At 35.1% G+C, this 27,180-nt stretch overlaps 2 protein-coding genes and 1 pseudogene across 10 annotated transcripts; all 3 read right to left on the bottom strand.

Annotated features, from left to right (window-relative positions):
- Positions 1-5,137: 5,137 nt before the first annotated feature.
- On the bottom strand, positions 5,138-7,062 carry LOC104703645 (protein neprosin-like). The gene is made up of 7 exons (XM_010419691.2): positions 6,834-7,062; positions 6,653-6,745; positions 6,330-6,557; positions 6,070-6,222; positions 5,892-5,945; positions 5,656-5,799; positions 5,138-5,548 (listed from the first exon to the last, which is right to left on the bottom strand). The coding sequence occupies exons 1-7, from the start codon at positions 7,059-7,061 to the stop codon at positions 5,183-5,185; spliced, it is 1,266 nt and encodes a 421-aa protein (XP_010417993.2). The 5' UTR covers position 7,062; the 3' UTR covers positions 5,138-5,182.
- Positions 7,063-9,399: 2,337 nt separating this feature from the next.
- Positions 9,400-11,467, bottom strand: LOC104703646 (2-carboxy-1,4-naphthoquinone phytyltransferase, chloroplastic-like; annotated as a pseudogene). Its single transcript, XR_015562640.1, has 11 exons — positions 11,372-11,467; positions 11,085-11,303; positions 10,897-11,000; positions 10,734-10,805; positions 10,501-10,639; positions 10,313-10,419; positions 10,132-10,231; positions 10,012-10,050; positions 9,814-9,924; positions 9,663-9,728; positions 9,400-9,602 (listed from the first exon to the last, which is right to left on the bottom strand). The product of XR_015562640.1 is annotated as a 2-carboxy-1,4-naphthoquinone phytyltransferase, chloroplastic-like (transcript).
- A 7,609-nt stretch (positions 11,468-19,076) lies between these two features.
- On the bottom strand, positions 19,077-21,621 carry LOC104703647 (putative BOI-related E3 ubiquitin-protein ligase 3). 8 transcript variants are annotated; one of them, XM_010419700.3, is made up of 6 exons: positions 21,166-21,405; positions 20,968-21,058; positions 20,700-20,737; positions 20,273-20,440; positions 19,802-20,175; positions 19,077-19,721 (listed from the first exon to the last, which is right to left on the bottom strand). In XM_010419700.3, exons 4-6 carry the CDS (start codon positions 20,379-20,381, stop codon positions 19,179-19,181), a joined length of 1,026 nt encoding a protein of 341 aa, XP_010418002.2. In that variant the 5' UTR covers positions 20,382-20,440; positions 20,700-20,737; positions 20,968-21,058; positions 21,166-21,405; the 3' UTR covers positions 19,077-19,178. The 8 variants fall into 8 exon arrangements, with proteins under 8 accessions (XP_010418002.2, XP_010418000.2, XP_010418003.2 ...); XM_010419698.3 differs by lacking the exon at positions 20,700-20,737 and having other exon boundaries at positions 21,166-21,558; XM_010419701.3 differs by lacking the exon at positions 20,700-20,737 and having other exon boundaries at positions 20,959-21,058; positions 21,166-21,411.
- Between the last annotated feature and the right edge of the window lie 5,559 nt (positions 21,622-27,180).

Here is a 27,180-nt window from a genome sequence, read left to right on the forward strand (position 1 = left end):
ATTCAGGTTCCGATATATATTTAGGTTTTGAAGTAAGTTGAATAATTAGTGATTTTGGATAATCTAGAGTTAAGAGACATACATAATCCGCTGGAGTTGTACTAATTAATAGGATTGGGTGATCCCAATCAAAATACATAGATATTCCAAAAGTATATAACTTTAGTTTTATTTGTTATGTTTTTGAGTTTATCGAATTAACGAATACAATTTCAGGGGATATGTGTGCGCCACGTGTAGACTAAAGGTTGGTTGAGACTCATCCACTTTGGTTGGCTGAAACACATTAGAGCAAGTCAAGACCAACAAACCACAAAGAGGCACCTGTTGAGACAAACACATATACCATTCCTGTTGCAAAACCTCATCTACTCGCATACAAATACATATATATACTTACTTAATAATATGACTATCTATAGAATATGCAAATGTATACACTACAAAGTGGGGCTACGCGAAAATGAGGTTTTTTTTTTTTTTTTTTTATAATGTATACATATAGGGATAAACATTTGTGTTAATATATATAGATGTAATTGTTGATGTGTCATCCTGGTGATCAGATAAGTGTCTTATGGTCTCTAGATTTACTATGATTTATACTGACTTTTAATATACAATCTCTTGTTTCTCCATCCGCTCAAGATTTACTTTGTTGCTAATTTAACTGTGAGTGAATTATCTTCATTTACAAGTGTATTTGGGTGACATTTTTGGGTAAAACTAACATCCATCTTAAAATTGGTTTGGATAACTTTGAAAACAACGATTATCAAACAAGTACCTCTTTGATGAACCCGATTTATTCATGAAACTCGTTAACTTTAAACAATTAATCTATTCGTAATATGTGTGTATATATACCATAAGACCCAGTTAGTTGAAACACAAATGAATCCAAAACTTATTTTTTTTAATGATGAACAAACCTTGACAGTAATTTTCTTGGGTGGTAATTAATTTTCGAGAGAAACGTATACATATACATACGCAAATACAAATAGATACATATCATATATATGGTGTGTGTGTGTGTGTGCATGTAAAAATGGATGAGACATGTGATTGGGTCTAAATTTTGTCAATGGGCAGTTGATTATAACATCTCTTTTAGTGCTCACATGCACCACTTCACGGGCATTGCTTTTGTCTCCACAACTCCTCCAATCTTTCTTTTAATAAAAATTTTCTTATCTTCTTTTTTTTTTGTTGTTGTTGTTGTCAAACTCAATAATTCATTAATTAGTTATCCTATGAAGAAATCGACGTCCTTAAAAAGTTGTGTTCGATCACAAGTCACAGTTTCTCTCTAGCTATCTCTCTTTCTCACACATACATTCAACAAAAAGTAATTGCACAAGACGCGCGATTTAACGAATTCTTCACTTCTCGTGAGCACATATGCCGAAGATGATCTTGTATCCTACAATCTCTACTGTAAAAAACTTAATTATAAAAGTAATAGATAATATATACTATGTTTACAAAGTATAAAAGAAATATACAAATATCATCTAAGGATTAAGAATAGTCACTTATATATTCTAGAGTAAAGTTAACTGTAATCATATACTTGAATAAAAGTATATGGAAAGGGTTAAATCAGAAACACAAATGCTTCAGTTGACAAAAAAAAAAACGTTTTTTTTTAATCGCTAGAAACGTTCACCACTAATAAGATATGGTTGACACTTGACACTATACTAATAAGAGCTAAAGAAGAATATATAAATTAAAACTTTAGTCAATGCTTGTGTCTGTATATGTTCAGAAACCAAATATGTTCCTTTATCATTAAATTCATAAAATGCTACTGTTCATTTTACACGAGACGTAATAGTAATTAAGTACAAGAAACAAGAACTCTTTTCGTTTCATTTATTATTTAAGAATCTTCACGAATCGGGAGTTTTGTCACACAAACATTTTTACTAGTACTGTTATTTTTTTCTTATATATAGAACTAAAAAGAAGTATATGTCCACCCACCACAATGACTCAATGAGCATATGGCATTTTCAAAATTTTATTGGTTACACATATGCTCAAAAACTTAAAGAAATTTCTACCAGTAGTATAACTAATTTTCATTTCAATTAAGCTAGATTTGATTATCTTCTTTTTGTTGTTGTTGCTATGTTTATTTATAATGGAGTTTTGCTTTACTATCTTTATCCACTCGGAATTGGTAGTTTCACAAAATTAAGGAACAAAATGGGATAATATAAAAATAGAAAATACAATATATCTAAAGTCCCTTTGACTTTATTGCTCGACTCCTATTTTTTTTTTCTCGACGGCCATTGCTCGACTCCTTGATCATGTGAAAATATGTGTATGTATTATGTGGACCGTACCAGTTTCTTGATACGCCAAAACAACTAATCTGCCATATATGTGTTACCTGTCTTCGAAGTTTTCATATAAATTCCAAAATTTATGATAATATATTCTATGTATGCGTACATATACCACACGTAACTGCATGTGTGCACATTTGCTTATTTTATACGATGTGTGTACTGTATGCATACACGAACATTCATCATCGTGTATTTTCTAGGCGTGGACATAAAAATCGTACCCGAATACTCAACTCGAAATCCGGCCCGAAAAACCGGGTTCGGGTTGGGTACATGTTTGCTTATAAAACCCTATTGGGTTCTATTTTCTAATACCAGTGGGTTCGGGTTAGGGTCGGGTAATACCCAGTACCCGTTTGGGTACCCATTAAACCCCAACATATAAACATATTTATAATATTTATCATTAATATAATGCAACTACCCAAAATTATGATTATAATTTTGAATATTTCGTTTAGTTTTATACCTAAATATCAAAAATAATCAAAATATCTAAAATATTTTGTTATGTAAGTCAAAATTTAACTAAATTAATTTAAATTTAATTATATTTTTTCGGGTACCCGGTAGTTCGGGTACTAATCGGGTTCTAAAATTTGTAACCCAAACCGACCCGAACCGGATAGTACCCAAACCGAACCGAACCTATATATCTAAAAATACCCAATGGGTTCTATTTTTCTAAACCCGTTTACTCGAACCCGAATGGGTAATACCCGAACCCGAACGGGTTACCCGAATACCCAGCCCTAATATTTGCTTTTTGTCAACTTGAATTTATAACTAAGGCTAGCTAGCGCAGCCGGTGGTGCAGTTTCTTACCAAATTATTTTGTTCTAAAGTAATCAACATATTACCTAAACTGATTAACAGATTACTAAAAGAATCTTTATATCTATCTATGATATTTCAAAAAACGTTTTGAAGTGTTTCTTAGGTATTAGAATGGGATATAAATATTCAAAACTTAAACTCGTATACTGTATAGAATTTTCGTCATATATAGAATTTTCGAAATCGGAATAATGATTTTTCAATTGTCTCTGGTAAAAATAGTCGAACATAATAACTAAGTACTGATCAATACCTATAGTAAAATTTCATTCTAAGATATTGAATTACAAAATAGCAAAACAAAAGAGAAAAAGAGATACATATAATAATTTGTAGGATTTTTTCATGTGGCTATTGTTTATCTGATTTTGTTCGATTATATTTTGTTTTCACATATGGCTTTACAAAAAAAATTAAGAAAGGGAAAAAGTATGTGTTGTTCTTGCCGTCTTTTTGCGAAGACATGCTCGTGATTATTATAATTATTTGTGTGTGTGTTTTTTTCTTCTTCTTAATGTTCCCGTGAGCCGTGAAGTGAACTCCATTCGTTGGCTACAAAAATTATCGACTACCCCTACTGTCCCATCTTTCAGTTATAATCATTTATTTTTCTTGGTGTGATAAATGTCCTGATCCAGCCAAAATACTTGATGGCATATGCCTGGAAAAAGATTACGAATAAATTCAAAATTAGGATCATGGTTAAGAGATTGATACATGAAAATAACTGTGTGCATGATATATTTATGCATTCTAATACTATTTGGCAATATATGCTGAACCGAAAAATTGAAGAATTAAACCGCAACTGATGATGAACAATACAAGATCTGCAAAAAAAAATTCTAGGGGTTAATTAAATTTGATAAACGATCTCAATATCTAGACAAGTTCTGTAAAAATTTGAGAAACCAATAGACGCATTGAAGACACGACCAGACTGAAATTAACGGAGGTGGCGCTAGGTTCTAAAAAAATCAAAGTTACGAAGGGAGAGAAGTGAGAAAAAAAAATTCTTTAATTGATGAATTAATTGAATTTTCCAAATTATTTAATTGAAAAATATACAATTCTTTTATCTCCACTGTGTTGCACATGTTTTTTCAGCCCAACACTTGTTCAGTGTTTCAAAGGGTGAGTTAACCATGTGTTTTAAGCGTCCGAATTGTGTTTCAAGCAAGCATATATAATGTGTTCATCATCAGTTCTCGAGCTATAATTAAGTGTTTTCCTAAAGCTTTTGCTATCTTTTTATTACATCTATGTCTATGTACACATAGCTTTGCATGTTTTACTTTTTAAACACACCAAATTTTTTTTTGCGCATATTTTATAAGTTGCACCGACACATAAAGTTTACATAGCAAGTTTAGTTCTAAACCTCACACTATCCCCTCCACTATCTTCTACTCATGTGCAATAGGTAGAACGGAATATTTATAAAAATTTTGTAGTTTTCTCTACAACCAACTTTAACATTGTTGTAGATCGGCTCAAGAGCTGAAGACAAAGTAATTACCGATCATATCCCTAAATACTAGTGTCAGTCCCGTTTGCGAGTAGTAGGGGAGAACTAATCAAACCCTAACTTTTGTTGAGTGATGAACCTCTACTATGCTTGACAAATAAAGAGCTAAAAAGAATATATAGAACGATATACATTTCTTTGGAAAGTCAAAGATCCTACACCCGCAAAAGGTTATCTCAATGATGACCTAGTTGGAAGTTGTAATTCCATTGACGAGATATGCGTGCCATTCAGAGAGACATTTTTGTCCATTCGATTACACAAAATGGTTACTTGATTAGTTTAGCCTCTATATATGTCTTGTGCGTGTGTAGTTATTGGACCAATTCTCTGTTCAATACGTTATAAGACTTTAATTTGTTTTAACGAAACCCATAAATGGCGATATTTATTGTATATAATCGGGTCAATGTAATGTTTTAATATTCATTTCATAAAGTTCTAATCATATTCAAATATTTCCTGGACCACCATAATAGAGTATACGACCGATATCAGCATGTTCAGAACTGTATATGCCAAAACCTTGGTAGCCACGTTCATCGTCAGAGAAATCTTCGAGATAGTTTACGTTGCGGTCAACGTTATATAAACCGTCGAGTACGGTTATACGTTTCATATATGCACTGTTACTTATATCATTATCAGAAGGAAACACTCCATATCCCATTTCAGGACTCGGCAGTGATGCGCTGTATACTTCTCCACCCCACTCGACTGAATTTCCAAAGCTTTGATGAAACCTACTCGACGGCCAAAAGCCAACTTCCGCTGCAGTGTCACTAAATTCAAACCACCAATTTCCATTTTTTTGGTCCTGTTACCCGAAAATAATAAGTAAATTTTAATAATACATTATAAAACACATTATTTAAGCAAAAAGTTTAGAATGCTTAAATTAGTCGTAATCCTGATTATCCAAACCTTTATTAGACCAAAGCTTGCAGAGTGACTTATCCGAGCACCACGAATAGACACTGGCAACACTGGTGAACCAAGCGGGAAATCTTGACGAACGAGTATAAATCCAACGTTGCAGTTGCTATTGTAACATGATTTTCCACCTGACTGTTCCATCAATACATACATATATCTCCTTATAATTATTTACGTTATTTTAAAAAAATGATTTACTAGCTAGCATGATGTGACTGACTTACATTTGTATAGACGAAAGTCCGAGGTTGGTTGTCCTTGTACAATACTGGATTTACCTGAATTAGTAAATATAGTTTTTGTTAAACAGTATAATTCATATTTTGTTAGTTACAAAATAGAACTCGTAGATCCGGCCGGTGTTTTTATCGAGTGCAAAATAAATAAATCGATATTACTTACAGTCAAACCGACTTGGATGAAATCCCTTCCCATCTGCATGTGAACTCGAGAAGCACTGTATTGGGTAGGCCTAACCTTAGGAGCGGTTATACAAAGGTCCATTGTTGCTCCATTGAACCTATGGTTTGAGTCTTTCGTCCGAAGCACCACATACTAATCCCGGTCATTTTTCATTCAATAACCAAACATTATTATCAATATAAAATATCTCAAAATGTAACTTGATAATACTGTTTTTTAAATTAAAAGAGGCAACTTACGTGATGTTTGTCGGAATGAACAACATTATAAGGATCATTAGTGGTAGTGTTCCAAGAGCCACGAGGTTTGTGATTATCGCCAAATGAGTCTGTTCTCAAAAGATCGTCTTTGGTGACTCTTCGTATAGGGACGGTACCAATGGGACAACCCACACCATTCTCCCATAAGTAACCAAATCCAGTACTGTTTGTCTCTCTTTCTCTCATTCCTTTCCATATTGGACGCATCTAAGACATATAGCGAACACCATAAACATATTATTGTCCTTTTATGTTTGTAAAAAAAATAGAAGTATACATAACCAATATATCTGTAATTATACCTTGTAATGATATGTGTGATTTTTCATAGAAGGATGGTCAAATGCTGGTTGCTTGAAGAAATCCACACATCCGTACCTTTCTCCATCTATAGTCTATATCATTTACACTAGAGGTTAACATATTAATTGTATAATATATAGATAACAACAGCAAGATTATGAAAATATATAAAAAGAAAACCTTGATGATCTTGACAGCGGGTTTGTTGATAATCTTTAGTCTCTTCTGCATTTCTAAATCTTCAAATTTAGGAAAGCTCTTGGCTTCGACGAAGTCATTGTTGTGACTTATAATTATATGAGCAAAGATGAAACACATTAAGAATACCCATATCATTGAGCCTCTCACTTCCATTTTTTTATCAAGAATAGAGAGAAAGAAAGAGAGTTTAAGGGAATTTTGAAGCATCATATATAGAAGATAAAGGTTTGATAGATATATATAAGGGTCGAGGTGGCTGAGTAAGGAATACAATCGTTGGTTTTTATTAATTCAGAGACCGTTGACCAAAATATTTATGGAAAATTTTTTATGTTACTAATTAAAACATAAATATATTAATCAATTAACATTTAATTACTTCCGGAAAGACTGGTCAACAATTCCTGAGAGACGAACACATAATACTAATTAAAATATATACTCCATCTCCATTCTCGAGATCAATGATGGCTAAGAAGAGAACGAGTGTAGTTCATATTAAGGTATTATAGATGTCTATTGATTTTTCATATATTGTCTTACCAATAAATAAAAAATTATTTTGTGGAATTGCAGTAAGAAAGAAAACCAAGCCTAGACTAGTAAATGTATAATCCCGTAACCAACTGCGATAACCTGTACTATTGGAAGACTCTGATACACATATATTGTTTAATCGAAAATCTCCAAACAAAAAAAAACGAGATCGAACGCAGGAGTGAAAAGAGTGGGAAGACACCGAACTTGTCTTGGAGATAGTCGACGAGGATACAACTTCAACGAAGGCGAGATGAAATGGGACTTTGGCTGCGGAGATCACCGGAAAGTGAATCGCCGGCGAGATTCCTCGTGATTGTGGAGATCTCGTTTTTTTTTTAGTTTGGTGATTTTGAAATAGACAATATAATAAGTCTGTTTCATAAGAAAACAGTTCAGCACAGTTGGTCATGTAAACACGCGTCTTGCCCTTCGGTTCCTTCATTTGATTTTTGTAAGGATTCAAATATTATATGAAAGTTTTGGCAAGTAAAATTGCCTCTCTTCTGTTGTGTTATGTTTCATATATCTTTCAGCAGGACCATGCACAGTAATCTCTTTTCCACAAACCCCAACAAACCCTATTATTATTACACTACTATAAACTCTTTTTTGGTATTATTATTACTAGCTAGAACCAGTGACTCACCTTTTGCCACCTTAATTAATCTTTTTACGACGAGTCCATTCACTTGTTTATACTATCAATGTGTTTAGTAATGAGTTGGCACAAGATCACGAAGAGCTGAAGAGATAAAAATTAAAAGTAATTGAAAAGTGTAACAAAACTGTATAAGCGTTGTAGTAGTTTTTGTTTTCTTTTGTTTTCTCATTAAAGGATAATTTAGTTTATATACTAGTTTGAAAACATTACACAAGTATTAAATTAAAGGACTAAATTATCCAGAAATTTATTGGAAGGAAAAAGATTTGTTTTTCTCCAGAAATCATATCATACAAATTTAATTAAAAATATTAAAGAAAATAAAACAGTTTATTATTTATAAAACCTTATAAACTTTTAAAACATGAATATAAAAGTTTTTAAAAAAATTAAGAAAAAAGTGTTGTTCACAAAAAAAAAAAGAGTTAAATTTAAGTTATGTATAAAACCAAAAATATTAGAGAAGACAAAACAATTTATTTATAAAAAAGCTTTTAAACTTTAAAAGTTTAAATAACATGAATATAAAAGTTTGTTGTCAAAAAAAAAAGAATATAAAAGTTTTTGAACAATTAAGAAAAAAGTGTGGTTCACCACAAAAAAAAAAAAAAAAAAAAAAAAAAAAAAAAAAAAGAGTTAAACTTGAGTTATGTGTAACGCATGTTGGACCTAGAACACCTCTTACAGACCACAAAGAATATGGACCGGATGTTGTATCCGGTTTGCTTACACAAATTTAAAATTCAACACCTTAAAAACCAAAACAAAATAAAATAAAAGAAAGCATAAAATCCATATAAAAAAAGAAAAGTTTAAAAGCCAAAACGCTAAAACGTTAGGAAAGTACTTTCCAACAGTCGGGCCTTCAAGAAAGCCCACTACTGTGTGGATGCTTATTAATCAAAAGTCGATTAGCTTTTATTTATAGGGGTTATGGGCTAGTATCTGTTTATTATATATCCGATGTGGGATTTGGTTAATTATTAAAACGTAATGGGCTTTTATTCGATCAACGAGGCTTATGGCGGCGACTGTGTGGAATACTGTGGATGCTTTGTAAGCGAAGTGTAGAGCTTTGAAATAAAAAAATTATTATTCTCTTTTATTTCTGTGATTGAGATATAACTTGTAGTGAATCAAGTTCCTCTCACTTGAAGTTGCAGATCTTACAAAAATACAGAACACAGAGAAATATACTCTGCACCATACGCTCTGTGTTAACACATATAACACCCATTTTGATCAATTTTTACCACAGTCATCATCGATTGGGAACAAGTCAGTGCAGATTTAACTTATATGGAAACAGTTAAATCTGAAACGCAAACGCTTCAGTTGACAAAATAAGACACAAAACATTATTATTTTTTTTCTTGCAAGAACTTTCAACACTAATAACGTTATTATCCAACCAAACCAAAGAGAAAAAACAAATGTTTGGTAAATGTAATCTAGCCAGCGATAACGAGTCCTAACGACAATGCGATGCCAAACAATGCATGGAGTCTCACACAATAATACTTGGCCATGAATATCTTCTCATTTTCCTGCATTAAAATAGATTAGCAAAACTAAAGTTTCCAATTTTCAACTTTAAATTTTCTTACCTTGTGGTGCTTTTCGACATAGCTTGAAACCAAATTCCCAACTGGTAATGTCAGGAAACACATCAACTGAAACACCCAACCACAACGACAACAAGGTTTTAGTTATATATATATTTGTATCTCAGTCATGTTCTCGAATCTGATAACTTACTGTGCAAGCTAGTGGCAAAATCTTTGTTAAACCAAGAACAAGAAGCATTGAATATAGCAAACGAATGGCCCATCTCACAACAAAAGCTCCCTTTTCAGTCCCTAACCGAACCTGTGTAAACCAAAAAAAAATCTTAACCATAAACACAATCGCCATATTCAGTATGAAACCTAGTTGAGTTTTTTTTCACATTTGTACCAGAGGTGAGTATTTCCCCACAGCTAAATCTCCATCCACCTGTAGAATAATGTAGAGGGAATCAGTATTGTGTGGGTCATTTCATGAACCATTAAGACTGCCTTTTTTATATGAACCAACCTGATGAAAGTGGCTGCAGAAAAGGATGAGAGATGTAGTAAATCCAACAAGGAGAGATGATGAAAGGACCCTGCCGCTTAACGGAAAATGCCTCATCTCGCTGCCAAGTCCAGTTTAAGTTATTAACAAACAACTCATGGAAACAATTATTAGTGAGGCTTAAAATGAAATTTAGATATACCTTGAGCTACCAAGAAGTAAATAAAAAGCAGTAGTAGCAAATGGACCAAATGCTGCAAAGCATAGAGGCTCTCCTAATCCTTGGTAACTTAACCGAAACGGCGGACACTAGAGCCAATAGTGTTACTCATGTACGTTAGAATCTCTTAGAGATTAATATCAAATTCTCATATAGAGAGTAACATTCACCTGGTATACATAGCCACAGAGTATTGCCGAGGCCAGTAATAGTATTGCACGGATATTACTGGCATTCAAAGATGTCCAAACAATACCAGCAACACCAAGCACAAGCGATGTAATTGCAGCGGCTAAGGTTCCTGCCCGGCTTTTCCAAGTAAAACCCACAAAGCAAATTTATTAGGAGGGGACTGAGAAACATAAACTTCAAAGCTGCAAACTCCATCCTTGTGATACTTTACCTTCCAAGCAGATTCACTACTGATTCCTTTTTGTTCTTATCAGCTCCGGTATCAAAATCATAAACATCATTGCTGCCATAAAACCATGTTTTGGAAAGAGTAAATACATGTAAGAGTTAGCTAATACATTCAACTACAATGTTAAGGGATATCAATCAATCACCTTAGGTTGAGCCAAGTAATGATAAGAATAGATGAGAGCATAAGTGTAGCATAACGTCTAGCTACAAACAAACCCGTCTCTAAATAAGCCGCTGAGGCGCCAACCTATGGCATTTGAACAGTGAATATACTATAGCATTCAAAAGGCAATGGAGGACATAGAGAAGGTTTCTTCTTGAGGAAACATACCGTAAGAGGAACCAAAGCGACAGAGTAAATTGGTAGTTTGATTGCTCTCCATATCAATTTTGCTTTGGGGATTTCCTCCTCTTGGTACACTTTTGCTGCATCTCCATAACAAAAGATTGGTCCAACTCTAAGGTTTCTTATTCTTTTAGCATTAAGATTCTCCCTTGCATTCGAATCAAACACCGGTAATCTTATGATTCCATCTCCTCTGCTGGGAAGCTAAGCTAAGTATTTTTAGTGAAAGTTCAAAGTATATTATAGTCAAAGAACAAAACTTTGGGTGTTACCTTGTGAACCTCGGTTTCACAAACAAATCAGTTGACTTTTTGGGCACAAACCCATGAGTTATGTCACATAGAGAAACTAAATTCATCATTTTTCAGTTCTCTGCAAAAACAAGAAGAAAGCTTTTTTTTTTTTAGTTAACAGAGCAAGATACACTAGAGCAAAGCAGAAGAAAGATATAAAGTTTGTGAATTTACCTTTCTAACACGAATCTTTGGACGAATACGTAATCATAACACTTCTCTTTATCGGAAACAGATTTGAACTTGGCTCGTCTGCAACGCGAATGCCATGAACCCACCCCAACTAATCTGGAAGCGTGAAGTTTGTGAAGATGCAAGCAAAATTGAGTGAACTGAATCAAGAATCAGAGGATTTATGAAGGAATCTATGCAATGCGAATGCAGAGAAAGTGTTAGGATTTGTTGTTAATACATACAAGAATTTGAATGTTGGGTTTGGAGGAAGAGACATGATGAAATGATCAAGTGGATGGATATAAACACAAGCTCTCTCGTTCGAAGATAAAATCACGTGAGGTTCACGTGTTTTGACAAAATTCTAATTCCCAATAGTATGAGGGTTTGATTTGTAGAAAATACAAAATATAGCAAACTATATACACTAAAACCTCTATAAATTAATACTCTATAAATTAATAAACACTGTAAATTAATAAATTTTGTTAGTCCCAAATCGGACCAGTGTAAAAAATAACAAAATTTGATAAGATAATAAGATAATAATTTTTTTGAAATCTCCATTAAAATATAGTCCCAATAATATCATAAATTAATAATCATGTAAATTTACATATATATAATGTATGTTTCTCCTAAAGCTCATATCTATAAAACAATTGTTATGTTGTATTTTCAAACTATAATGATATACAATATTCTGTAACATGCCAAAAAATAGCTAATTTTTGCAAATTTTCAATTTCTAGATATTCATCATTTACATTTTGATATTTTGATTGACTATTAAAATACAACAATTGATATTATTATTCATAAATTTGAATTTATGTATGTCATGTGTATAAGTGAATTTGTCTATTGTATTTGTAATTTATTGTTAATAATGTTTTCTATATATTACAAATTCAATTCCAATACCATAAAATTTACAAAAACCGAAAGTAAAATTATATTTTGCTAAAATTGTCTCAATTCATAATTTTAAATATTCAAACTATTAAAATATATCTATAAATTAATAATTATTAATTTACGCTATATAATAATAATTATTAATTTATAGATAAATTAATATCAGTATAAATTAATAAAATGTCTTGGTCCCAACATTATTAATTTATAGAGGTTTTACTGTATCTACAGAGATACAAATTAAACAATGTTGACAAATATTTACAATATAGTGCATTTCTATATTGATTTTTATAATTCAATATTTTCTTAATTTTTAAATTGTGTAAATATAAATGATTTAGTATTATGTAAAATAGTTTATTTTAGAATATTTAATTATAAATATTTGATTTGTATTATTTGATCTGTTTTCACTATTTAACACAAATAATTTGGACTTCTATATCCATTTGAACCACACTTGCTCCGGCATATCCACTTGATTCGCATTTGTTCAACTTGAATTGTTTGATTTTTTTTTTTCAATCAGAGCTTAATTATTTTTGGTTTATTTTTCATCTAAATGAACTAAGATTTTCTGAGTTTGGACCAAACTTGTACACTTAATTAGTTTGGTCTCGAATGGTATAGAGGTGAAGATTTAATTTATTTAGATTTTAGATCATTTATTGTCTACAACCTAATATCTCTTATATTACACAAATCATTTTACGTATATATATCTATATATATATATTATTTATTTATAATAATATTACCTGAGATGAAAATAATTATAGTCTTAATTAAAATTTTGTCACTACAACATAAAACATCTACATACTAAAAAGTATAAAATCTATGAGTATAGTTCAACAAATCATTCATTTTATGTTTTGGTAATTTTACTTTTACAACTACTTGAGAAATCTGATTTTAATTTTTATGTATGAATTTTATATTTTGGTTATCCTCCGTTTTACTAATATGGCTTCGTAAAGTAGTTTCGCGGCAAGAAAATTAGAAGAAATAAATCATGAAAAAAACATGTTTGATTTCTTATAGAATCTAAATCAACAACTTTATTATATTGCACTCAAATTCTACTGACATGTTTAACTTTTCTTTCTTATGTCAGTCTTGGATCAGCTAAAACAAATGGTTGATGTCTCTTTGACATGAGAACATGTGTTGCTACATACCAAAGCTTTGGTGATCACATTAGGACACACATGCACAGTCCACTGTGTGATGGATGTTCATCGAATCCAGTCCATTGCCAAAAAAGACCATCTGGGTGTCGATATAGTTAGATGTGAGCTATTAAGATTTCATATTTCTAAGTTAACTCATTTATACTACTAGATGAACACATCCTATTGTCTACTACTTATATAAAATAATTTTATCTAGAGTTGAAAATAATTATAGTCTAACTTGAAATTATATCACTAAAAGACTACAACGAAAACGTTTGCAATATGCAAGTATGATTTAACAAATAATTCATTTTATGTTTTAGTATACGTATTTACTTTCACAACAACATGATAAGTATGACGTTTAGATTTTATGTATGAATGTTATATTTTGGTTATCCTTCAGAGTCCAAGTCCAATAATTAAGAGTCCAACCCCAACAACAGTTGAAAGTTCAGCCCAACAAGTCACTTTCCCTCCTCTGCAGCAAAATGACAAAAGTACAAAACAGAGGAGAGTGACGACGAAGGTACAAGGAACATCAGCTGGAGAGAGCTGTCCGGTGGTCCTATCTAGCCGTTATGATGTTCTCTCATCAGTAGAGAGTGAGTAGATGTCATACACTTGTCACAAGATCCTTAAGCCATGGATTAGGTCTAGAATGTTCCTATTGATGTATAAATACAACCTTGGTGTAAAGAACAGAGGGTGTTGAATAAGAAGTAAAAAGTTCAATATCTCAAATCTCTTATATCGTTTATTCTCATGGTATCAGAGCTTTCTTAAAACCCTAACATGTTGCTGTCATGGCAGAAAGACTCGATCCTTATACTTTTCCTTCCAATATTCATTTTGCTAGCTCGGTTACTATCAAGCTGAGTGACACCAACTACCTTTTGGTAGTTGGTGTCGTCCATGCTCTGTCAACGTCTCAAAAGGTATGGATGTCACTTGCATCTAGTTTCAACCGAAGCTCTGTGTCTAGAGAGTGTGAGTTGCTTCGTCGCCTTAATCTTTTGAACATGAAAGATAAGAGCTTTTCTGTGTATTGTCGAGAGTTTCGTGCTGTCTGTGATAATCTAAGTCCGATAGGCAAGCATGTTAATGAGTCCATGAAGGTTGTTCTGTTTTTGAATGGATTAGCTAGGGAATATGACCTTATTGCTACTGTTATCCAGAGTTCCTTGTCTCGTTTGCCTTCTCCTACATTTAACGATGTAGTTCTTGAGGTTTCTGGTTTCGACTCAAAGTTGCAGTCGTATGAATCTGCTTCAGATGTCTCGCCAAACTTGGCTTTTCAAGCTCAAAGAGGTGGTTTCTCTGGTTACCAAGGCTGTGGATCAAACTCTCGTGGTCGAGGCAATTTTTCTACTTGTGGTCGTGGTTTCTCTCAACAGGTTAACAATCCTGGTTGGAATCAGTCTCAGTCTGGAGGATCCAACAATAGTCGTCCTGTTTGTCAAATATGTGGAAGGGTCGGTCATGTTGCTCTTAAGTGCTGGAACAGGTTTGATAATGCTTACCAGAGTGACGACGTTCCACAAGCTCTTGCTGCACTTCATGTCTCTGACACTTGCGGTCAGGAGTGGGTTACAGACTCTGGTTCCTCTGCTCACATCACTGCCTCTGCTACTCAGTTAACAACCGCTACACCATATAATGGTTCTGAAACAGTGATGGTAGCTGATGGAGCTCATCTCCCTATTACTCATGTTGGTTCTACAACACTCACCACTCTTACAGGTAGTCTTCCTCTCTTAGATGTTCTTGTTTGTCCGTCAATGCAGAAGTCATTACTATCAGTATCAAAGTTATGTGATGATTATCCTTGTGGTGTGTTTTTTGATGCTATTGTTGTGTATGTGATTGATCTACAAACTCAGAAAGTGGTGATAAAAGGACCTCGTTGTAAGACCCTATATATGTTGGAGAATAAGGATTTTGTGGCTTACTTCTCAAATCGACAGTGTGTTGTTAGTGATATGATCTGGCATCAACGTCTAGGACACGCAAATCTTCAGATTCTCCAACATCTCAAGAACAGCAAGGCAATATCATCTAATAAAAGCAGAACATCTCTCGTTTGTGGACCTTGCCATATGGGAAAGAGTTGTCAATTACCGTTTTTTAGTTCTGATTTTAGTGCCAAGGAACCCATTGATCGAATCCATTGTGATCTTTGGGGACCATCTCCAGTTGTATTTGTTCAAGGATTTAAATACTATGTCGTTTTCATTGATGCATTCTCTCGATATTCTTGGTTGATTCCTTTGAAAACGAAGGCTGAGTTTAGTGATGTTTTCATAGTGTTTCAAAAACAAGTTAAAAATCAATTTGGTAAGAAGATCAGAATTTTTCAGAGTGATGGAGGTGGAGAATTTATGAGCACAAGATTTCGAAAGCATTTGCAGGATCATGGCATAAGACATCTTCTATCATGTCCTTTCACACCACAGCAGAATGGTATTGCAGAACGAAAGCATCGACACCTGACAGAGCTTGGTCTTTCTATGTTGTTTCAGAGCAAAGTTCCTTTGTGTTTTTGGGTTGAGGCCTTCTACTCTGCAAATTTCATTAGTAATTTGCTTCCCTCGGCTGTTTTGAATCAGAAAAGTACAGTTGAGGTTTTATTTAACAAGCCGCCTGACTACTCCTTCCTATGTGTCTTTGGTTCGACGTGTTATCCATGTCTCCGACCTTATACTCAACATAAACTTGAACCTCGATCTCTCCAATGTGTTTTTCTTGGTTATCACCCACAGTACAAGGGTTACCAGTGTCTTTATCCACCAACTGGTCGGGTTTATATCTCACGACATGTGATCTTTGATGATGAACACTTCCCTTTCAATCACACCTACAAGCATCTGGCAACTCAGCACAAAGCAGGCTTGTTACATGCATGGCAACAAGCTACAGATCCGACATCCATTCCACATTCTCTTCCAACAATTCCCTCTCAAATTGTTGAATTCCCTCAAGAGATTCCTATGACCCCTGGTCAAGCTCAACAACTGCAATCTGAGGATGTTATTTGTGTTCCACACACAGAGTCCGAGGTTCTTAGTGAACCACCGGTTGCTCCACCAAGTGATACAGAGTCGGAGGTTATTAATGAATCACCGGTTGTTCCACCAAGTGATGCAGTTGCTTCACATCCTATGACTACACGATCTCAACATGGGATTAGAAAACCGAATTCTAGATATGCTCTTGTTGCGAGTAAGACAATTCCTTCATTGCCTCAAACAGTCGCTGAAGCTATAGCACATCCAGGTTGGCGTCAAGCAATGATAGAAGAACTGGAGTCTATCTATCAAAATCATACATGGACTCTAACTCCAGCAACTGCTGAGATGAACATTCTTGGATGTCGTTGGGTATTTACTGTGAAATTAAATGTTGATGGATCTCTGAACAAACTAAAAGCAAGGCTCGTCGCCAAGGGATTCAATCAGGAGGAAGGTGTGGACTTCACTAAAACCTACAGTCCTGTTGTCAGAACATCCACTATCAGAATTGTTCTTGCAGTCGCTACTTCAAAGAATTGGAGTGTCACTCAACTTGATGTTAAGAACGCTTTCCTCCATGGTGATTTACAAGAACAAGTCTTCATGATTCAACCACCAGGTTTTGAGGATACTGCAAAGCCGGATCATGTTTGTTCGTTGAAGAAGGCTTTATACGGATTGAAACAAGCCCCACATGCTTGGTTTGATAAGTTCAGCCGGTTCTTGATTGAGTATGGATTTGTGTGCAGCAAGGCAGATCTCTCTCTCTTTGTCTATCATCACAATGGCAACACCATGGTCCTATTGTTATATGTGGATGTTCTAATCCTAATCTTTTCAAGTCATTGCTTGCAGAACACAACACACGGTTTGCAATGAAGGATTTGGGTAATCTTCACTATTTCTTGGGGATTCAAGCATAGACTTACTCCAATGGGTTGTTTCTTAATCAATCTAAATATGCAGAGGAAATCTTACATCATGCCAATATGTCATCGTGCAACTCTGTTCATACTCCTCTGCCTATCCGCTTAGACAATGTTTTTAAGGACAAGCGTTTGTTCTCTGAGCCGAGTTACTTTCGAAGCTTGGCCGGAAAACTTCAATATCTTACACTCACCCGTCCAGACATACAGTTTGCAGTCAACTTTATTTGTCAATGTATGCATGCTCCGACAGGATCCGACTTCCACCTTCTCAAACGAATCCTGCGTTATATCAGAGGCACAACAACAATGGGCTTACATATGTATCAGAACAGTGATCTCTCCTTAGTTGTAGATGGTGGAGACTTATCATTGGTCTCCTACAGTGACAGTGATTATGCTGGTTGCCAGGATACTCGACGTTCTACAACCGGTTTTTGTGCATTACTCGGCTCCAACTTGATCTCGTGGTCTACAAAAAGGCAACCTACTGTGTCACGATCCTCAACTGAGGCAGAGTATCGAGCTCTGGCTATGGCGGCTTCTGAGTTAACCTGGATATCGTTTGTTCTCAGAGATTTAGGTGTTGTTCAGTCCAAGCCTGCAGTTCTTCGGTGTGATAATCTCTCTGCTGTTCATCTCTATGCAAATCCAGTGTTCCATAACCGCTCAAAACATATTGAGGTTGACTATCATTACGTTCGAGAGAGAGTCGCCCTTGGTCTCCTGGAAGTTCAACATGTTCCCGCAGCCCTGCAACTTGCGGATATCTTCACAAAATCACTTCCTCGGCAAGCTTTTCAGCATCTCTGGTACAAACTGAGTGTTGGACGACCTCCCACCATCAGTTTGCGGGGGGGGGGGGGGGGGGGGGGATGAGAGTCCAAGTCCAATAATTAAGAGTCCAAGCCCAACAACAGTTGAAAGTTCAGCCCAACAAGTCACTTTCCCTCCTCTGCAGCAAAATGACAAAAGTACAAAATAGAGGAAAGTGACGACGAAGGTACAAGGAACACCAGCTGGAGAGAGCTGTCCGGTGGTCCTATCTAGCCGTTATGATGTTCTCTCATCAGTAGAGAGTGAGTAGATGTCATACACTTGTCACAAGATCCTTAAGCCATGGATTAGGTCTAGAATGTTCCTATTGATGTATAAATACAACCTTGGTGTAAAGAACATAGGGTGTTGAATAAGAAGTAAAAAGTTCAATATCTCAAATCTCTTCTATCATTTATTCTCAATCCTCCGCTTTACTGGATTTTGCTTGGAAAAGAAGTTTCGCATCAAGAAAATAAATAGAAAGAAATCAGCGAACACATGTTTGATTACTTCTAACAATGAGTCTAAATCAACAACTTTGATATATTGAACGTGAACTCAATTAGCATCTCTTGTTCAAAACGGCTGCCTTAATACTAAATAGCAGAATCATGTTATACAGGTTTGATAGCAAAAGGAAAGATACTCAAGCAAATTTTTCATGTTGAGCTCATCATCATCATCATCAATATCATCATCATATACAAAATATGTCCATGTTTCTCCATCATTAACTTTCCAAGAGTATTAGGAGAACTCAGGAAAAGAAGACCTGAACGCTTGATGTTTTCAAAGACTGGCAAACAGGACAAACACCAGTAAACACATCACAGTCTTTACACAAACTCAAGTGTCTACACGGCACGAGCAAGACCGAAACCTCTTTTATGTTACAAGACTTCCATCTCATCCCAGCACTTGCCATCCCCGGGATGTTCAAGTAGTTGTATGAGGCTGCCTCGTCATCAATCTCACTATCCCCAAACCCTTCTTTCATTTGATGATGATCAGCTACTACTCTTATTGCATTGTTGTTGTTTCCATGTGACATCACTTGCTGCAAATTTACCTTTAAGGCATTAACCATAGATTCATTGTACTTTGCTTTGTAATGCCAGTTCTGAGCTTCCACTGCCACTTGTTTTATCTTATCCACGAGTTCCCGGTTCTTCTTGTTCATGCTTTCAATCTCCTGGTCTTTCTCTTGAAGCTTCTTGCTCACATCCTTTTCTAAGGCTGTGAAAAATGACTTTACATGTCTCTGTTTTATATCTCTCACACCTTTGACCATTTGATCCGCCTGTTCCAAGAAAGAGTACATTCTCTCAACAACATGGTGTATACAAGCATAATCATAAGCTTTGCAGATTGAATTAGTACCTGGAATTTAATAAACTGATCAAGCTCGTCTTTCTGTCTATCGAGGTCCACTCTGATATTGTCACCAAGTGACTGAAAGACTGGATTTGTGATGCTTCCACTTGCCGAAGTTACAGAAGAGTTGCGCTCATCGTCGTCGTAAGATAGTCTCAGACCAGTTGACACTACTAAGTTCTGCTTTGGGACTTCATCTTGAACAATAATACTATTCTTGTCGTAGTTATGGTTCAAAGAGATCTGCAGCTTCTGCTGTCTCTGGATATTATTATCGTTGATCTCGGTTTCCCTTCCACGTTTGCTAATATGCCGAATCATCGGAGCAAGGTTATCATTAGCAAAATAGTTTACAGGATCAATAGTACAACCAGCTCTCACTGCAACCACATACAAAAAGAGAAACAATGCTTTTTATCTCTGTAAAGTTCTAAACAACATTTGAACCAAAAGATGAACAAAAATCACAAAACTTACTCGTCCCGAGCAAGTGAAGCTGATTCAACGATGTATTAGTCTGGTACTGAAACTGGCTATCGTTTATTAGAACCTGCGGCACATGGTTCTCATTGTTGCCTCCCAACATCTTCTTTAGTGTGTGTGTGTAAATAAATAGTGTAAAGTATTCAACTTTCAGTAAGAAACCTGCAGATAAATGAGAAACTAAATGACCTGAAAGCTATGAAGAGCCGAGACGAAACTGTCCTAAGCAATACATATAACAATACAACTAGAGACAAAGTTGAGAAAGTGAGATGTTTTGAGGAAACTATGGTTCTAAGTAGCCCAATAGGAGTTGATTGATTCTTCTCACACTCAGATGATAACGCCTAGGGATTTGAGTTTTTAATCTCTAAATAGTCAACCAAGTCTGAAGAGATAAATCCTAGAGGATAGACTTTACATATTTGATGAAGATTCCAATTCCATGATCTTTTTTGCCTATTAATTGGAGATAAAAAAAGGAGTTACGAACGAGATTGGTTTGATCTGATCATGGTCAAAGATTCAATTCATCTGAATATTTAAGGAGTAACTTAGCAAAAAAAAACAGGCAAAATCTCTGAAACACGGAAACCACATATCAAACTTCAAAGACATATCCAAAAGGATCTTGTAAGAACAAGAAAGCTTTTGTAAGAGAGAAGCTTAAAAGAACATACGTTTGTTACCTTTCTTTAAAGATTGCCCATCAAAAAAAAATTAATCCGATTTACAAATTGTGAAAACAAATAAAATCAAACCCTAGCTTTACTTCAGATCCTACAAACACACACAAGAAAGAAAAGAAAAAAAATTCTTCAACTTCCTCATCATCATCATGATTAAAAAAAAAAAGTTTGATTCTTGTCATCGGAATAAACAAAAACCTGTATAATCGAAGAGAAGCTAGCCAATCAATCAAGAATTTGTGAAACGCAGAGAAACAAAAACATCCAAGAATTTAATTATTAAAGGCTAAAAAAATTTAATTTAAGGGAAGAAGAAAGAATAAAATTAAAGAAGAATAGAAACTGATGAGAGAAAGAAAGAAAAAAAAAAATGAAACAGTGGTGAAGGAGTGGGAGAAGTTGAATGGCCATATCGAAATTAAAACAAACAAATACTCCAAATATTATTATTATTTTTTAATACCAATTATATTTATACTCTACTTTTCTGAATTTTTTTTCTCTTTTTATATATTTGACTAATTCATTACTATTTTAAATTAAATTTGATCACACAAAAAAAAAAAAAAAATCAAACCTTAAAGAGAGAACAACACTAATTTTGTTGATAGAGAGACCCATATGATTTCTCTTGGAAATCCTGGTCTGGATTCCACGTATATTCTGCCTGTCTATATATATATATATATATATCAAATTCGTTTAGTTTTAGTTTCTTATTATTTGAGTTCAGTGTTTGTTTGTACTTTTTAGAAGTGGTCTATTTAAATTTGCATATCTTTTTTATGTTAAATATCATTGGTTAGAACATCGCAACGATATATAAATAATATAGGTGATGTATTTTTTATAAGTGATCGATCGAGAGCAAAGTACCGAGCAAACAATTCAAAGTTCTCATATTCAATTTACCATTGTCAATACACGTTCTAACCTTGGTTATCTTTTTTCAATAAAACAATAGAGACGATCATTTATAAGAAGATTAAGTAATGCACTATGCAAGGTAACACATAACACATTAATTTACAGTTACTTAAAATATAAATATATATTTAGCAATTTCAATTTATAAAATAACGAAAGAATCTTACAATAAATTAAATTTTACGATAACATTTAACGATTTTACATCAATAATATTTATCAATAAAAGAACATCATTCACTCTCGGATAATGAAATAATGAAGGGGGATGAGCATTCACTCTCGGATAATCAACCTACTATATCACAGGGAATGCGTGACTTTCAGGAGGTTGTGCAGCATTGCTCTTTCAGTGATTTGCACGCTCACGGTCCACTATATACTTGGTGTAATAAGCGTGAATTTGGTCTAATATGTAAGAAGCTTGACAGAGTTCTTGTTAATGATGTTTGGCTGGCTGAGTATCCATAGTCATATGGTGTTTTTGAGGCGGGTGGCTGTTCTGATCACTTAAGATGCCGCATCAGAATTGGGGAGAGACACCTCGACTGAGACGACCATTTAAATTCTACAACGCTTTGGTAGAGGATGATAAATTTTACCAATGGTTAAGGAATTCTGGGATGGCACGGAGAGTATATTTCACTCGACTTCAGCAATGTACAAGTTCTCCAAAAAGTTAAAAGTTTTGAAACCGCAAATAAAGCAGTTAAGTCGTGATCGTTTAGGTAATCTACAAAAAAGAGCTAAAGAGGCTTTTGCACATCTTTGTACTTGTCAGACTGATACACTGCAGAGTCTCACCGATCAGTCAGTGCAGAAGGAAGCGGCTGCTTATAGTCGTTGGTTGTTAGTAGCAGCTTTGGAGGAAAAAAATTTAAAACAAAAATCTAAACTACACTGGCTAAAGGTTGGAGATGGAAACAATAAATTGTTTCACCGTGCAGCTAAAGCCCGTGAAGCACGTAATGCGATAAAGGAAATTCATTGTTTGGATGGTAGCATAGCAGATACACAAGAGACAATTAAGCAGGAGGCGGAGCGTTTTTTCGTGATTTTTTGGGATATAAGATGCCTAACTATCAAGCCATTGATGAAACAGAGCTCTCGACTCCGTTACCGTATCGGTGCTCGGAAATGGATCAGACAATGTTGATAAAGGATGTCACGGAGGTGGAGATACGAGATGTCTTATTCTCTATGCCAAGGGACAAGAGTCCTGGTCCTGATGGATACACTGTGGAGTTCCTTAAGGCGACTTGGCCAGTCATCAAAAGCGATTTTGTTACCTCGGTTCAGTCCTTCTTTAAGTTTGGTTTCTTACCCAAGGGAGTAAACACAACTATTCTAGCTCTTATTCCCAAGAAGAAAGAGGTGACAGAGATGAAGGACTACAAGCCTATTTCCTGCTGCAATGTGACAAATAAGGTGATTTCCAAGCTTCTTGCCAATAGACTCAAACGACTTTTACCTGCATTTATCTCCCCAAATCAGTCTGCTTTCATTAAGGACATGCTGTTAATGGAGAATGTACTCTTGGCCTCGGAGATTGTTGCTAATTATCATAAAGACATTGTGTCACCTAGGAGCTCTATTAAGATTGACATCTCTAAGGCATTTGACTCTGTTCAATGGCCATTTTTGCTTAGTATTTTCCGCACTCTGCAATTCCCGACACAATTTATCAAGTGGATAGAGCTTTGCGTCACCACTGCTTCTTTCTCAGTCCAAGTGAATGGTGAGTTGTCCGGACTTTTCCGAAGTGAGAGAGGGTTGAGACAAGGCTGTTCATTGTCTCCTTATCTCTTTGTGATTTTCATGCAAGTCTTGTCTGCATTGCTTGATAAAGAAGCCGAGGAGAGACGTATAGGTTATCACCCACGATGTAAGAATATCAGCCTCACACACTTGTGCTTTGCTGACGACTTATTGGTGTTTACAGATGGAACTAAGACGTCTATCGAGGGTATGCTTCAGACGTTTCATCACTTTGCAGGCGTGTCAGGACTGAATATTAGTCTTGAGAAGTCTACACTGTACATGGCCGGAGTCACAACCACTGAACAAGCAGAGATTCTTCAATCCTTCCTATTTGCATCCGGAACGCTCCCAGTTCGCTACCTTGGTTTGCCCCTCCTAACCAAGCGTATGACAACCTCTGATTATACTCCACTTCTTGAGCGCATCAGAGAAAAATTCAGCAGCTGGACAGGGAGATATTTGTCCTTTGCGGGACGGTTACAGCTCATCAGTTCAGTCATAAAGAGTCTAACGAATTTCTGGATGTCAGCTTTTCGCTTGCCGACAGCTTGCACTAAGGAGATAAACAGTATGTGTTCTGCATTTTTTTGGTCGGGTCCCTCTCTTAATACAAAAAAGGCCAAGGTTGCCTGGTCTGATGTCTGCTTACCAAAGGAAGAAGGTGGACTGGGGTTGCGTTCTCTGAAAGAAACGAATAAGGTGAGTTGTTTGAAACTCATCTGGAGACTGTTGGCATCGAAGTCATTATGGGTGGACTGGCTTCGAGTTTACCTACTCAACAAGGGTTCACTCTGGTCTATTAAGGCTAACACAACCTCTGGTTCCTGGATGTGGAGAAAGTTACTCAAGTATCGAGACTTAGCTGCGAATTTTGTTCGGTATGAGGTTAACAACGGAGAGGGTATCTCCTTTTGGCATGACAACTGGTCGCCGCTGGGATGTTTACTCACTATTGCAGGCCCTCGAGGTACAATCGATATGGGGATTGGTCTTCACGCGACTGTTGCAGAAGCCCTTACTCATCGCCAACGCAATCATAGAGTGGACCACCTGAATCAGTTAGAAGCGGTTTTAACGACAATACGAAACAGAGGACTCTCAGAAACAGAGGACGTGGTCCTTTGGCGGGGGAAAGGTGATCAGTTTAAGACCAAATTTAGCACCAAAGAAACTTGGGAGCATACACGGATAACCAGACAGAGGCAGCCATGGGCAGCTGGTCTCTAGTTCTCCCAAGGCACTCCAAAGTTCTCTTTTATAGTGTGGTTGTCAACACTGAATCGCTTGACAACCGGTGATCGTATGCTATCCTGGAACTCACGGATTGACACCTCCTGCTCTTTTTGCTCTGCAACACAAGAAAACAGAGGCCATTTGTTTTTCGAATGCCCTTATTCCTCAGTCGTTTGGACAGGACTCGTCTCTAAGTTATTGCTGACCAAATTCTCTACAAACTTGGATAGTAATCTGCATCTCCTAGTCGACACATTTTTGGGGTCTGCTACTCTGTTTCTTCTCTGCTACGTTTTCCAGCCCTCGGTCTACTCGCACTGGCAAGAGCGAAATCGACGTCGACACGGAGAGCAGCCAGTACCCTCTGTTCAGCTCATTAAAACCCTAGACAGACAGGTCCGCAATAGGCTGCTCTCGCTTCCACTTGGAGGAAAGTACACATGCTACATGGAGCAATGGTTGGGATCACGTTAATGGCACCAGTTTGTTAAACAAAATCTTTAGATTTATTATCAACAAAAATTAACTTCATGCTGCACCTTGATATAAAAACTACTTTTTTGGAATAAATTTTACATTTTATTTAAAAAATAATAATAAATAAAAGAACATCATTTCATATTTTTAGAAAGAAAACAATTTAGACATTTGATTTAGGGATCATAAAGTTTAAGTTTGATGATGACAACGTGTTGAAATTTCACAACCACGATGGTAATGGTTAACCGGAACTTTGATACATTCAGCAGGGTTTTTAAAGCCGCATGCAGGAATTCTGTCTTTTGATATAGTTCCATATCCCAAATGTTTTCTTTTCATTCCTTCGCCGCATTCGTTGAACATTGATAACATAATCATTATCAAAACAATGATGAAAGATGCAAGATTCTTTTTGTGTGCAGCCATTGTTTTTTGAAAAAAAAAAGATTTTTTTTTTTAATCTTTTTTTGTTGTTGCTGTGTTATATATTTATTGATTAATTGTTAATTTGTGTTTCTTTGATTTATAGCAATAGAGATGATTCTAAATAAAGACAGACAGTGCATATATAATGCATGAACAGAAAGTTGTTATTGGCTATTTATATGTTATGTACAGTTTTCAGTTGTCTTTCATTAGCAGAATGGTTAAAAATGTAAAGATTATATTTAAACGCTGACAACAAATTAACCATTTACTAAATTAAGAGTCTCCACATCTAATTAAGTTTTACATTAATATTTTTTTTGTATCAAATGTAAATTTATTTTAAAAGTTTACTAAACCAATACTATAACATAGTAATTTGTTTTAATATCATTTCCCAACCTAAGTTAATGTCAATAATATTGCATATTATTAATTTCAAGCCATTCAAATTAATTTTGGTGTAAATGTTACTATTTTGTAGTAGCTTCTAATTAGGGCGGGTCACGGGACGGGTACCCTTGAATTTTCTCATACCCTTTACCCGACCCGACCCTAACGGGTAATAGAAAAAAATTACTCGTACTCGACCCTTAAATAACGAGTACCCGGAAAAAAAATAGTTGACCCTTTACATACCCGACCCTTTACCCTTACCCGGATAAATAAATATCCGATAAAAAAATTGTCAATAATGGCAATAATAATTTCATATTCCAAAATCCAAAAAAAAAGAAAAATTCATAAATTTATGCAACATATAAGTCCAAAAATTATAAAATTACAAACTTAAAAAATAAAAATAAAATATTAATTCAATTGGGCGTCTTATATATCATTTCAGTTGGACTAAGTTGAACTTAGGCTTTAACTTTAACTCTATAATATATTTATAAATTAATAATAAATAATAATAATACAAAATATTGAAGGGTATTTACGGGTCGGGTAACAAAACGGGTATTGAAAACTAAACTAATACCCTATACTCGTCCCTTACTCACGAGTAATATAATTATAATACCCTTTACTCGACCCTAAAGCTGCGGGTACTCTTTTTTTCGGGACGGGTACAAGCCGAGTAACGAGTCGAATACGGATAACGGGTATTAGTGTCCAGGCCTATTTCTAATGTGTTCATCGTAAGATAAACTATTATTACTCGTACCTAGAAGAGTAGAAGAGTAGAAGGGTATGTTTGACAAAAAAAAAGAATAGTAGAAGGGTACATGCTTTTTTTTTTCCGTTGTCTGAATGATTCATTGATAAAACCTTGAAGGAGAAATACAAAGGCTGACAAGGAAATTAATCTTTCCGGAGACTTAAGCTGGCGAGTACAAGAACACTCCCGGAGACTAAAGGGGAAACAACCCGGACAGACAAATT

Source organism: Camelina sativa, chromosome 7, assembly GCF_030686135.1.
Source record: "Camelina sativa cultivar CO46 ecotype springtype chromosome 7, ASM3068613v1".
Taxonomy (NCBI): Eukaryota; Viridiplantae; Streptophyta; class Magnoliopsida; order Brassicales; family Brassicaceae; genus Camelina; species Camelina sativa.

Bases quoted from the DNA above. Each gene is read 5' to 3' on its own strand.
- LOC104703645 (XM_010419691.2), bottom strand. From the start codon at position 7,061: ATGCTTCAAAATTCCCTTAAACTCTCTTTCTTTCTCTCTATTCTTGAT. The intron at 6,558-6,652 runs GTATAATTACAG...TATATGTCTTAG, and splicing joins ATCACACATATCATTACAAG to ATGCGTCCAATATGGAAAGG. The intron at 6,223-6,329 runs GTAAGTTGCCTC...GACCGGGATTAG, and splicing joins TTCATTCCGACAAACATCAC to TATGTGGTGCTTCGGACGAA.
- LOC104703647 (XM_087459987.1), bottom strand. From the start codon at position 20,381: ATGTTGGGAGGCAACAATGAGAACCATGTGCCGCAGGTTCTAATAAAC. The intron at 20,176-20,272 runs GTAAGTTTTGTG...ATGTGGTTGCAG, and splicing joins GCTTCACTTGCTCGGGACGA to TGAGAGCTGGTTGTACTATT. The intron at 19,722-19,801 runs GTACTAATTCAA...TTCTTGGAACAG, and splicing joins ATCAGTTTATTAAATTCCAG to GCGGATCAAATGGTCAAAGG.